The 15,010-nt window shown below is 47.5% G+C and overlaps 1 protein-coding gene across 1 annotated transcript in view; it reads right to left on the bottom strand.

Annotated features, from left to right (window-relative positions):
- Positions 1 to 14,758, bottom strand: part of LOC123765191 (transcription factor Sox-14) — an 83,627-nt gene extending 68,869 nt beyond the window's left edge. The window contains exon 1 of the mRNA XM_069333515.1: positions 13,590 to 14,758. Coding sequence (XP_069189616.1) covers positions 13,590 to 13,882 — 293 coding nt within the window. The 5' untranslated portion in view covers positions 13,883 to 14,758. The remainder of the gene's footprint in view (positions 1 to 13,589) is intronic.
- Positions 14,759 to 15,010: the final 252 nt, after the last annotated feature.

A 15,010-nucleotide genomic window follows, 5' to 3' on the forward strand; every position in this document is an offset into this window, starting at 1 on the left:
GACAACACAGCCTTGTAAACAAAGGCACCATTGTTGAGCGCGTTGAGGTCACTAGCTAACACCCTGGTACGGCCATTGTCCCGCAGGCACCATCAACCCCGCCCTGACGCTCCCCCCTCCCTCCCCACTCCTCCCCTCTCACACGCACGCGCATACACATCTACATACATGCGCACGCACAAACGCTCAAGTATATTCAGTTTGCTTACACAGATACATACATTACGGGCTATTCATGCCCGTGCCACCTCTTGGGTGGCTTAATCTTTATCAATCAATCAGACACACACACTTTAATTGGTCCCGATGGAAAGTGGGACCAAAGAGCCAGAGCTCAATCCCCGCAAGCACAACTAGAAGAGTACACATATGCAAGCACAACTAGGTTATCTTGAGGTTATCTTGCGATGATTTCGGGGGCTTAGCGTCCCCGCGGCCCGGTCCTCGACCAGGCCTCCTTTTTGTTAACCCCCCTCCAGGAAGCAGCCCCTAGCAGCTGTCTAACTACCAGGTACCTATTTACTGCTAGGTGAACAGAGGTATCAGGGTGAAAGAAACTCTGCCTATTTGTTTTCGCCTCCACCGGGCATCGAACCCGGAACCTTAGGACTATGAGTGCCGAGCGCTGTCCACTCAGCCGTCAGTCCGAGTAGGTGAGTACTACTAAGCACACACACACACACAAACCTCGCGGCTGTGTGGACAGCGCTCTGGGGTCGTAGTGTTAAGGGCCCGGGTTCGATCCCCGGCAGAGGCAGAAACAAATGGACAGAGTTTCTATTACTGCTGTTCAACTAGCAGTAAATAAGTACCTGAGAGTTAGACAGTTGCTACGGGCTGCTTCCTGGGGATGTGTACTTACCGAGTTGTGTTTGCGGGGGTTGAGCTCTGGCTCTTTGGACTCGCCTCTCGATTGTCAATCAACTGGTGTACAGATTCCCGAATCTATTAGACTCAATCAAACCTACTAGAAAGACAATGTGTGTGCGCGCGTTAGCGATAAATATATGTAGTAGATATAATAGAGAAAAAATAGGTTGGTTCGAAACAAGGCGGAGTCCAAGAGCTAATAGCTCGATTCTGCAAACACAAATAGTAAATATACACACATTCGTACTCGTCCCTGCATGAAGTATCTCAATATTTCGTATTTTCAGTCACGGGACTCAGACTCACGCACTCATTCATGCTGCCTCACGAACGCACACATATACGCACCAACGCACATGCCTATATGTATCAACTCATGCACAAAGGCACACAGAAGTACACTCACATACAAGCATCCATTCCCACGACTGCTCGTCTACTGACATACAACACATCTATGTTGATATTCATTCACATATAAATAAATTATTCCAAATTTTCAAGCGAGTTCTATGTGTTGACATAAATGTATCAATACATTCCATTTGTTGTCATAAATACTGGCATGCGTATCCCATTTTCCGTTATAAATGTGTAATTCACATTACGTTTTCTTTGAATGTTATGTTATAAGACCTGTTTCCTTCGCCATATATCTCAGGAATGTCTCAGTTAATTATTTTTTTCTGGTCATAATTGCCTGAATTATATGTAGCATTTTCTATCACACGCTTCTCTTATACAAATCCACAAGGGCCGTGACGAGGATTCGAACCTGCGTCCGAGCCGGAGCCGGTCGGACGCAGGAGGCGGTCGGCCGAGCGGACAGCACGCTGGACTTGTGATCCTGTGGTCCTGGGTTCAATCCCAGGCGCCGGCGAGAAACAATGAGCAGAGTTTCTTTTACCCTATGCCCTTGTTACCTAGCAGTAAAATAGGTACCTGGGTGTTAGTCAGCTGTCACGGGCTGCTTCCTGAGGGGTGGAGGCCTGGTCGAGGACCGGGCCGAGGGGACACTAAAAAGCCCCGAAATCATCTCAAGATAACCTCAAGATAGATAACCGAGAGCATCCCAGACGCTGCCTTAATCGACTGACCTACGACTCTTATACATACCTTGAGGTTACCTTGAGGTGCTTCCGGGGCTTAGTGTCCCCGCGGCCCGGTCGTCGACCAGGCCTCCTGGAGTACATCCTTGTTTTCCATCCACACGTTTCAATGAATTCTCTCAATGCAATGTAATGCAATGTATCAGGAGGAAACGCTAAGCCAGGATGACTATCAATGCACTTGGAAAGAGATTTGAGGACCGAAGAGCATCTGGAATAGAAGGGGAAAAGGAGTGGAGGAATATTGTCCCCCTTAAATATTGTTCATTTTGTCCCCTTATGGCTGTATCATTATATCCCTACATCATTTAGTCCCCTGTATGACTGTACCCGTGTATACTCACCTATATGTAACTATGTACATGAGCTGGCCTCCCGAGCTTAACACCCGGGCCCGGCCTTACCCCCTTACATTCACCCACTGTAGTCGGGAACTCCTTCTTGTCACTCATGTGTGCCAAACACACTGGTTTAGCTTCATGCAGGTCGGTGTTCAATCCCCCCGACCGTCCAAGTGGTTGGGCACCATTCCTCCCCTCTCCTCCCCAACCCGTCTATTCCCCAAATCATTATCCTGACCCCTTCCAAGTGCTACATAGTCGTGACGGCTTGTCTTGAGTCTTGAGTCTATTCAGGCTTGGCACTTGAGTCTTGAGTCTTGAGTCTATTCAGGCTTGGCACTTGAGTCTTGAGTCATTGAGTCTATTCAGGCTTGGCACTTTCTCCTGATAGCTCCCTTCCCCGTTGTCAATCTGAATGCACTGCGTTGATTTTTTGACGCATTCGATTGCAACTTAAGCAATGCATGTGGTTGAGTTAAATTGAAAACGGAGCAATACTGACGCTCCCTCAGACTAAAGAATATACGTTTCGGTCTATTTAGAACCACTTTAAGAACTGGACGACGTTGGCAGTGTGTGGGTGAAGTTAAGTCAGGTTAGGTTAGGACAGGTTTGGCGCCAGCTGGGTCGCCGCAGCTTCTCTAATTTCACAATGTTTTGTAGGGTGTGGGACCCATGTTGGGGCCTGCCATAGGTGATACAACCCGCTCTGAGGGACTCACAACTCTGAGGGGGACTCACAAGAGCCTCCACGGAGGCTGTTCTGACGCTCGTCAGCTTCGCGTGTCCTGCTGATGCTATTTGCTTTACATGGGCCTCTAATTGGCTCTATATGTAATCCTATTTATTTCCCCGATGTCGAATCCAGTTATTTTCTCGATCTATTTATTACCAATTTCTTTTCCCTGTCTCGACTATAACTCCTTGTCTATTGCTTAATTGCCCGCCTCACTATTTAACGAGTCGTCGGGTTTACGTTCTCGATTAAAAATTGAGAATCCCCGGTTCGATCCCAGGGCAGGACTGAAATGGTTGGATACCTTTCCTTTCAGCTGATGCACCTGTTCCCGCTGTAGTACATATAGGTACCTAGCAGGAAGGTCAACGGCTCGACCTAGGAGTAAATCCACAAGGGCCGTAACGAGGATTCGAAGGCAGCGTCTGGGATGCTCTCGGACGCAGGTTCGAATCCTCGTCACGGCCCTTGTGGATTTGTTCATTTGATGTATCACGCAATTGTGATTTCTGTGTGTAGTGACTCGACCTAGGAAGAGGTCACGACAACAGGAATCATTATTCCCACCAGCTCCCTGCCTTGCGCACGCCCTCTTGGGTCATCCTCAAGCACTAATCTCCAGGGGTTCGTCTAATTAATCTTGCACTGTGTGAGAATGTATTGCTATCCTGCGTCGCTAAGCTCCGAGTCGTCACCATTCTCTTCGTCACTGAAGTCTGTTTCATCACCATTCTCTTCGTCACTGAAGTCTGTTTCATCACCATTCTCTGCGTCACTGAAGTCTGTTTCATCACCATTCTCTGCGTCACTGAAGTCTGTTTCATCACCATTCTCTTCGTCACTGAAGTCTGTGTCGTCACCATTCTCTGCGTCACTGAAGTCTGTGTCATTGGTTGTCGGTATCAGTTGGTCTGTTGGTATCACTGTATTCTTGAGTCGCTGTTTCGCTGTAATTACTGCGTTTCTTTATTATATTTTTGCTTTTGCCTGTTGCGATACGCATATGTACGCCAATTTTGCCTGCTGCGATACGCATATGTACGCCAATTTTGCCTGCTGTGATACGCTGCTGTGCATATTGTGATACACAGTGGGGTGTTGGGGCCGGGGGGGTGGGGGGGGGTGGGGGGGGGGGGTGTTCTTGAGAACGGGGTGTGAACGAGTGTTTTTAAGAGCGGGGTTTGACAGTGAACTTGAGAGTTGAGTGCGAAAGAGTGTTCCTGAGAGTGGGGGGGGGGGGGGGGGGTGTGCTAGTGTTCTTGAGTGCAGGCTGTGAGAGTTTTCTGATGGTTTTTCTGATGGGCACAATGAATAAACTAAATATTGCGAAGGCGCGTAGCACAGGCATCAGAAGCTGTGTACATGTGCGTCTCATAGAAGCAAAATGGCCTGTTTATGTGCGTATCACATCAAGCAAAGGGACTATGTGCGTATCATTACTAAGCAAGAGTGGCGTAAATGTGCGTACCACATAATCCATTATGCAAGCGGAGTTGGAGCTTCCACACATGGCAACAAAGGTAATGAGTGAAATACTAAGGTTATACACAATACAACTCTTGATCGAAAACTCGAAAAACACGAGTTTTCAGTGAACTCTTGAACACACGGAACACGGATCGTATTATCACCCACACCCCACTGGACTTGGAAGTAGCTATTGACAGCATGTCCATGCACTCTGCATCAGACCATTATTCCTGGAACTCTGTATTCATCAAGCGTATATGGAGAAAAACCACTATTACAGGTCGTATTTTACGGACTACTCATGCCACTTTTTGAGTGGCTTAATCTTCACCAATCAATCAAAACACAGGTCGTAAACATCATTTGCAGATTGGGCAGGATGCATCTACTCCTCAAAGGAGGAATTAAAGCAGACGCAAACAATTATAGACTGATTGAACAACCATCACACATCATAACAATCTTGGAGAGAGTGATTATCTTGAGGTGCTTCCGGGGCTTAGCGTCCCCGCGGCCCGGTCGTCGACCAGGCCTGCTAAGACGTTAGCTCACAAAACAGATGGAGTAACAGCGTCTACATTAACCCAGAACACCATGGGTTCAGAACAGGGTTCTGCTGCATCTCACAATTGTTAGACCTACCTTACCTTGAGGTGATTCCGGGGCTTAGTGACCCTGCGGCCCGGTCGTCGACTAGGCCTCCACTCTCATATCGGACATGGACAAGGACACAAACTATAGTACCGTATCATCTTTCGCAGTTGACACTCGGATTTTTATGAGAGTAAACAGTATAGAGGACACAGCAAACCTCCAAACGACAGTAAATCAGGCCACAGAAAACAACACGATATTCAACGAAGATATCTTCCAGCTTATAAACTGGAAGATATCCAGTCTATAAGGAGATAGATATCCAGCTTTGCTTTGATGAAAACCAAAATATCAAAACGGAAACAACATTTCAAACGCAATCAAATCACACTATAGAAAGAATAAACAGTAAAAAAAGAGACAGGTGTATGAAAAATGACAGGTTGGATAACAAGAACCTCTCAAACAAGAGATGCCCTTACAACGAAGATACATTTTAAGACACCAGTGCTATTAAGGGCCGAATACTGTTGAACACCAACAGCCCCATTCAATGCTGAGATCCTGCTAACCTAGAGAACGTGCAGAAGAGACCCCTTCAGTACCAGAATCCATTCAATTAACCATCTAAATTATTGGAAACAGTTTACAATCTCTCAAACTTATATTCTCTAGAGCGCAGGCGAGAGAGAGAGAGAGAGAGAGAGAGAGAGAGAGAGAGAGAGAGAGAGAGAGAGAGAGAGAGAGAGAGAGAGAGAGAGAGAGAGAGAGAGAGAGAGAGAGAGAGAGATACATATAATGATTTAGACCTGTGAAATATTAGAGGACCAGATGCAAATGGAAACACGTACCAGGAGGCTATGGCAGGATGCAAAAACTAGACAATTCTATCAACATCATGATAGACAATTCTATCAATATTATAGATAGACAATTCTATCAACATTATAGATAGACAATTCTATCAACATCAAGAGCCCCCACCAATACTTTTCAACACTTCCTCTACTCTCACTTTTCAACACTCTCCCTCAGCCCTTAAGATACATAACTATCCGGCCTCTCACGGTGTTCAAGAGATAACTTGATAGACACTTCCAAAGGATGCTTGATCAACCGGGCTGTGGTTCATGCGTCATGCTGCGAGCAGCGGGCGTCTAATAGCCTGGGTTAACCAGACTACCAACCAGGAGGGTTCAATTAGCGACAGGGCCGTGGAGACACTGATTCCAGGAACCACCCAACGGCGAGGTGCATATGTGCACCGCAACGAGCAACAGCGAGGTACGGTACACGCATTTAGGATAGAACAGAGGATATGGGACACAGGATGCCGTTCAGCCGTAGCTTAGTGACTTCCGATATTAATGCGGTGATATGGGGCGGTGTTGTGGAGTGGTGTTATGGGGTGGTGTTATGGGGGCGGTGTTATGGGGATGGTACTATGGGGTGGTGTTATGGGGTAGCTATATTTGATGGTGTTATTATGGTGATGAGGTAGCTTCGGCTGATGAAAGGGAGGGGATGAGGACTGGTAAGGTAAAAAGGTGCTTTATTTGGTGAAAGGGGGAGGTAGAGATGTGTAAATAATGTTAATGTTTGGTATTAATCTCTCTCTCTCTCTCTCTCTCTCTCTCTCTCTCTCTCTCTCTCTCTCTCTCTCTCTCTCTCTCTCTCTCTCTCTCTCTCTCTCTCTCTCTCTCTCTCTCTCTCTCTCTCTCTCTCTCTCTCTCTCTCTCTCTCTCTCTCTATATATATATATATATATATATATATATATATATATATATATATATATATATATATATATATATATATATATATATATATACACATATAAACACTTTCTGTATCTGTAGCTCAGTGGACGTGTTGGTGGGCGGAATATCTCCAACAAAACCATTGTGCCAGGAATAATTCTTCCACTAGCACTCTTAAAATAATCACCTAGGCATTAGCGTGAGCCTCATTCAGTTGCGTCCATCGTGATACACTCTAAACAATGACGCGGGTACGGACGTACGGACGTATTACGCGGGTACGTACGCCGGGCCTTGTCCTTTCCTCGTACCCGCACACGGGGTTCTAGATCCTGGGGGGGTGGGTACGGACGCCGGGCCTTGTCCTTTCCTGGTACCCGCACACGGGGTTCTAGATCCTGGGGGGGGGGGGGGGTACGGACGCCGGGCCTTGTCCTTTTCCCGGTACCCGCACACGGGTTTCCGGATCCGGCGGGTCTGTCGACGTGGGTTGACTCAGCCGGACCGTGCCAGGTGCGGGATTAACACGATTAACTTTAATAATAATTACAAAATCCTTTGAATATGATGATCCGAGCGTCAAACGATATCAGGAGGTACCGAAGAGGGGAATCAACAGGGATGTCACGTGGTATAATGAACTGGAATCAACAGGAGTGTCATATGGTATAATGAACTGGAAGCCAAAAATGTGTCAAAGAGCACCACCTGGAGTCAATGAGGCATCGTAGGCTGGAAGGTTTAACATGGCTTGTATAAGACACCTCCCCCTGTCTTCCACGGCTCGAAGGTATATGCTATAAGGTGTCATGAAATGTCTATAAGAATCATTGCTTGAGATCAGTGTACATGATAAGAAAGAGGAGAAGGAGGAGGGGAGAGAGGAGGAGGAGGAAAAGAAGAAGGAGGAGGAGAAGAAGGAAGAGAAAGAGAAGTTTAAGCAGTGAGAAACAGTTTAACACGACAAAATGACAACGAGACTCAGGTGATGTTTATGATGAAAGTGAGAAATATAATGACAATCATGTTGATGATAATGAACCTGATGACAATGGTTGATGAAAAAGGGGACGAGGGTGATGAATGATGATGATGATGCTGACGAGACAGATGATGCTGATGGTGATGAGTGATGGTGACGATGACGACCAGTAGAGGGAGATGAGCTGTGACAGGTCCGCTGCATGACTAAATCTTGCTAACGAACGCTAACGAGGCTTCTCTAATGAGGTTAGCGAAGTCATTATCAGTCGCGTCGCTTAGCGCAAACGACTCTGGCATTCGACCCCACAGTCGCATCGCGTAGTGGGAGTGTCCAACGTACCCAAGTGTCCAATGGGTCCGGGTCAAGAGGGAGACGAACAGGGCTGGCGTCGAACACTTTCCCAGCGACCAAACATTCCATGGTTGGTATGTTAGCGATCCAGTTCGCAGTGGATCGACGCCAGACGCCAGCACTGTTCGTCTCCATGTACACTTCATATTTTCTTATTGTTGCCCCGCGGAGACGGCTAGTCTATTGTACACCCTATACTCATCCTGTGAGCGGTAGCGCAAAAAGGGATTCCATTGGATTCCTTTATCTGATCTGAGCGAATATTATTACATTAACCATTACATCTATCCTGCACACACCTCTTAATTATAATGTCAGCTGGTTACATATATTATTCATTTCAACATCTGTATTTACAATTAAACATTGAAAGACGGTCTTTTCACTAATACTTAACTATCTAAGATATTGAGGTATTTGAGATCACAGAAAAGTTGCTGTTTATTATTATTAGTCTTCACACTACACCACTCGTTTCTTAATTTCATATATGTCATTTATCTACGAGAAGCGAAACATGGATACAGTGCAAAGATTTCAGCTATACACTTGAGAGTATTCCTTAGTCCTGGACTTTTTGATTCAAGATTCAAGTATACTTGCTGGTTGGTCAGTAAGGTATTGTGGTGGTCAAAATAGCCTTCTAGAGGTTCATATAGGCTTTAAGCCCATCACCACAACAAAGAATCTTTGGGGCAGGGCGGTGGGTATATATATATATATATATATATATATATATATATATATATATATATATATATATATATATATATATATATATATATATATATATATATATATATATATATATATATAATATATATACGCATCACGCAATTATGATTTCATTGCGTACCATCTCTGGTCACAACTACCAGGAAGCCGGGTAATACTTGCAGAGAATGGTTATTAAGAATGAATGACAAACCATGCCAGCAAAGAATATCAACGCTGTCACATTTCAGCAGACATCGTAAACATGAAGGGTCAATCTCGACATGACCAGAAGAAGCGATCGCAAGCCGTTCGAGTGACTGACACAGCACCACAAGCCGCCTCTATGACTGACACAGCACCACAAGTCGTCCCCATGACTGACACAGCACCACAAGCCGCCTCTATGACTGACACAGCACCACAAGCCGTCCCCATGACTGACACAGCACCACAAGACGCCCCCATGACTGACACAGCACCACAAGCCGCCTCTATGACTGACACAGCACCACAAGCCGTCCCCATGACTGACACAGCACCACAAGCCGTCCCCATGACTGACACAGCACCACAAGCCGTCCCCATGACTGACACAGCACCACATGCCGCCCCCATGACTGACACAGCACGACATGCCGTCCCCATGACTGACAGAGCACCACAAGCCGCCCCAATGACTGACACAGCACCACAAGCCGTCCCCATGACTGACACAGCACCACAAGCCGTCCCCATGACTGACACAGCACCACAAGCCGCCCCCATGACTGACACAGCACCACAAGCCGTCCCCATGACTGACACAGCACCACAAGCCGTCCCCATGACTGACACAGCACCACAAGCCGCCCCCATGACTGACACAGCACCACAAGCCGCCCCCATGACTGACACAGCACCACAAGCCGCCCCCATGACTGACACAGCACCACAAGCCGTCCCCATGACTGACACAGCACCACAAGCCGCCCCCATGACTGACACAGCACCACAAGCCGTCCCCATGACTGACACAGCACCACAAGCCGCCCCCATGACTGACACAGCACCACAAGCCGTCCCCATGACTGACACAGCACCACAAGCCGTCCCCATGACTGACACAGCACCACAAGCCGCCCCCATGACTGACACAGCACCACAAGCCGTCCCCATGACTGACACAGCACCACATGCCGTCCCCATGACTGACACAGCACCACAAGCCGCCCCCATGACTGACACAGCACCACAAGCCGTCTCCAAGACTGACACAGCACCACAAGCTGTCCCCATGACTGACACAGCACCTCAAGCCGTCCAAATGACTGACACAGCACCACAAGCCGTCCCCATGACTGACACAGCACCACAAGCTGTCCCCATGACTGACACAGCACCTCAAGCCGTCCAAATGACTGACACAGCACCACAAGCTGTCCCCATGACTGACACAGCACCTCAAGCCGTCCAAATGACTGACACAGCACCACAAGCTGTCCCCATGACTGACACAGCACCTCAAGCCGTCCCCATGACTGACACAGCACCACAAGCCGTCCCCATGACTGACACAGCGCCACAAGCTGTCCCCATGACTGACACAGCACCACAAGCCGTCCCCATGACTGACACAGCACGCAAGCCGTCCCCATGACTGACACAGCACCACAAGCCGTCCCCCACCCATGACTGACACAGCACCACAAGCCGTCCCCATGACTGACACAGCACCACAAGCCGCCTCCAAGACTGACACAGCACCTCAAGCCGTCCCCATGACTGACACAGCACCACAAGCCGTCCCCATGACTGACACAGCACCACATGCCGCCCCCATGACTGACACAGCACCACAAGCCGTCCCCATGACTGACACAGCACGCAAGCCATTGATGGTACTGCATCAGCGCCATGCAACATGCAAGGAAAATCACATTGCAATAACATAACCACTATTTATAGGTCATTCAGCCAGCAATCCTCACCAGCTTGACCACTACATAATACTACTCATATGCACACTATACTTGGTATATGCATATACTTGGTGTACTCGCTCTACTATACCGCTTATACTTATTTTTTATTTTATTGCGTATACGCATGCTTCATTATTCTGCGTGTATTTAATTCTATTTTTTTGATTGTCCTGTGTGGGCACGGGCTTTATCTCTACGTAACTTTATGTTAGCTGCGGTGGCCTTTTATGTTAGCTGCGGTGGCCTTTTATACCAGGTGCGGTGACCTTTTATACAAGGTGTGGTGGCCTTTTATACAAGGTGTGGTGGCCTTTTATACCAGGTGCGGTGGCCTTTTATACCAGGTGCGGTGACCTTTTATACAAGGTGTGGTGGCCTTTTATACCAGGTGCGGTGACCTTTTATACAAGGTGTGGTGGCCTTTTATACCAGCTGCGGCGACCTTTTATACCAGCTGCGGTGACCTTTTATACCAGCTGCGGTGGCCTTTTATGTCAGCTGCGGTGACCTTTTATACCAGCTGTGATGACCTTTTATACCAGCTGCGACGACCTTATATACCAGCTGCGACGACCTTTTATACCAGCTGCGGTGACCTTGCAACCTTGGGTTGCAAATATCCTTGCAACCCAGTCTCTGACCAGGCCTTCTGTTTATTGGCATGGTCAACCCAGCTGTTAGACGTGATTGCTCGTAGCGTGACGTATTATTCACAGTCCGGTTGATCACCTACCCCTTGGAGGTGTTTATCAAGTTATTTCTCGAACACCGTGATAGGGACAGCTAATTATGCCCCTGATATGATTAGAGAGAGAGAGAGAGAGAGAGAGAGAGAGAGAGAGAGAGAGAGAGAGAGAGAGAGAGAGAGAGAGAGAGAGAGAGAGAGAGAGAGAGAGAGAGAGAGATAGATAGAGAGAGAGAGAGAGAGAGAGAGAGAGAGAGAGAGAGAGAGAGAGAGAGAGAGAGAGAGAGAGAGAGAGAGAGAGAGAGAGAGAGAGAGAGAGAGAGAGAGAGAGAGAGAGAGTTGAAAAATCTTGGTCCCTTGATGCTAATAGATTTGCCTCTCAGCGTAAGGATTGCACTTCGGCTTTTGAAGTAGGCTATTCTGCACTTCCTGCCATGCCTCATCAACTCAGCCTAACCACTTACACAAGTTAGGCTGTAAATTAACAGGAAGCTTAATAAAGCCGATGGCAACAGCATATATTTTACAGGTACAGCATAACTAATCAAGTACACAGGGCCACTATGTTTAACAGGCACGGCAGCGTCATCAATTTATGCTTTCCATTAATATCAACGTCAGTAAAGCATTTGATATCATTATCCTTCAGAAGCATATCAACGCCAGTAAAGCATTTGATATAATTATCCTTCAGAAGCACATCAACGCCAGTAAAGCATTTGATATCATTATCCTTCAGATGCACATCAACGCCAGTAAAGCATTTGATATCATTATCCTTCAGAAGCACATCAACGCCAGTAAAGCATTAGACATCAATGCCCTTCACAGCACAGAGAAGTCGCAATAAAGCATTGACATCCTTCACAGAGCAGCAGCAGCAAACGAAGTCATCAATCCGCCCTTGCTTCGACGACCCCCACCCCCCCCTTCCCCCCCAATTTAGAGCGTCTCTATTGTCGAAAATGTCTCCGAATATAATTGGGCTGGAAATGGAGAAAGATGAAGAGGGGGAAATGAACTTGATTAGATTTCCCGCCTGAATGGCTTCCATTCAAGTAAGTCACTTAACCTGGCAACCCGTCACTGGGTGGGTGACCATTATATGGTGAAAGGGGGGCAGATGCGGCACCTCTTCCCCCCCCCCTCTCTCCCCCTCTTTACACCCTCCCTCCACAAGGGTGTACACGCACTTAGGCACTATAAGTGCCTCGCGGTGGAAAAACACTTTGACGATGAACAATGAGTGCCTTGGATTGTTAAACTTATTGGCTGCACTTGAGCTTTGAGCATCTCGGAGTGGCACTCAGTGGCACTATAAGAGTCTTTGGCGGAGTGTCTCGCACTTAGCGATGATCCTCGGGCCCTGAGGGCCTCACGCTGACACGGTGGTGGCACTGCAAGTCTCACAGAGCCTTAGCGGTGGCACTTATCCAGAGTGCCTAAGAGTGTAACGCTTAGTGATGACACTTGAGTTGAGAGTCATGCAGTGACACACTTAGCAATGAACGGTGATCACCGAGAGCCTCTCAGTGACACACTTAGTGATGACACTTAAGGTCTGAGAGTCTCGCTTGAAGCTCTTATTGATTTCCTCGTTAGGCGAGGTATCAATAAAATCTCCGCGAACGCGGCGCTTAACAGATATTGCAATCAATTATTCAACACACACTGTATACATACAGTATACATACAGTATACAACATACGCTCCAATTCTCGAGTTTGAGCACCAATAAATCAAGAAAAAATTATATATATATATATATATATATATATATATATATATATATATATATATATATATATATATATATATATATATATATGTATATATATGTATATATATTTATATATATTAAATGCAGATATTTACAACACGACATATTTACAACAGGCAACAACATTGTAAACAAGAGCGTTGTTATTCACAACTACAATATTTAAACGGCATTTCCACACTAGCGAACACAGGTGCCAATGAAATAGGTACAGTGTGAGTGCCTCTTACCTGAGTCTCTTGGCCTCGTCGATGAAGGGCCTCTTCTCTGAATCTGTCAAGAGCTTCCACTCGGCTCCAAGACGCTTGGAGATCTCAGAGTTGTGCATCTTGGGGTTCTCGAGCGCTATCTTCCTCCTCTGGATCCTGGACCAGACCATGAAGGCGTTCATGGGCCGCTTCACGTGGTCCTCTGTCTTGGAGGTGGCGGTGTTGGTGCTGGAGGCTGACGTGGGGGTCAGAGACGTCGCAGGAGACGCTGCCGAAGACGCCTCCAAGGACCCGAGCTCTGAGAGGTTGAACATTGCAGCCGCGGGGTGTTGAGTCGCTGCGAGTGACGTAGAGTGGCGCTGAGGACTCGGATTTCACAGGTCGAGGAGGTTAAGATCGATGGAGAGTTCTTGGTGTTGATTCCAGAATGCGAACTATTGAGGCCGTGTTTACTTAAACCACAATAGTTTCAACCACAGCGGGATGATGGAGGAATTCCAGTTTTTGTCTCGCCGCGGACACCCTGACACTCCGTTTTCTTTAAAGTTGCCGACTCTGTAGCGAAGCACAAGACACGTGGGCGGTCAAGAGTTACGGTCCTGTCTGCGGTCAGTCTCAAACCCCCTTTGAGGGGGTGAAAGGGAGGTCACTTGCGGTCAGGAGTCACGCCCTCACCGCCTCCTTCATTTCCTCTTCCAGGCCCTTGTGACTTACTCGCCCCGGACTTCAAATATACCCGGCGGGCGGCGCACACAATAATAATCCCGAGCGGTCACTGGGAGAGAGAGAGAGAGAGAGGGAGACGATGCAGGAAGGTGGGAGGCAGCGTCCAGTGGGGCTGGAGACGGCGGGGTTGAAGCACGCGACTTCCCAAGCCTAAGTGGTCGCCCAAGGGTGTGTCGACAGCCTACTTTCTGACAGAGTGCACATGAATGCTCGCTCGCGTGTATCAGCCCGCTCTCTAACAATCTGCTCATGCCGCACCAATACCCTAATGTAAAAATGGCATGTCAGAGAAAAATCACATTGAAAAGAGATATTGAAATTCAGATGATGTCACTTGTCGTAATAGCCAATCATCGCGCTCGTTACATATCGTAGTCCCGCCCCCTCGGCCCCTCCATGAGATCAGATGAACGTCGAGGTTTTTCCGATGACAATGATGCTCACGGCGGTATGGCTGTCTTCCGACCTGATCTGAGCAGCCAGAAGAGATCAGCAGTGAGTCATATCGGCGCCTGGAAGGCTAGAACGATGCTTAAAAGGTGGCACATGGTAAATATAAATCATTAAAGAGGAAGGTTCAGGTGGTACGTGGCAACCATGGGCGGGGGATGAGGGAGGCGCGCCGCCAGGCCTTGCACGACACTGCCATCTAGTGGCCGCCAGGGCAACCTCGCCGGGAATAATGAGATTCAGTAATATTACTTAAACACTCTATC

Source organism: Procambarus clarkii, chromosome 29, assembly GCF_040958095.1.
Source record: "Procambarus clarkii isolate CNS0578487 chromosome 29, FALCON_Pclarkii_2.0, whole genome shotgun sequence".
Classification (NCBI taxonomy): domain Eukaryota; kingdom Metazoa; phylum Arthropoda; class Malacostraca; order Decapoda; family Cambaridae; genus Procambarus; species Procambarus clarkii.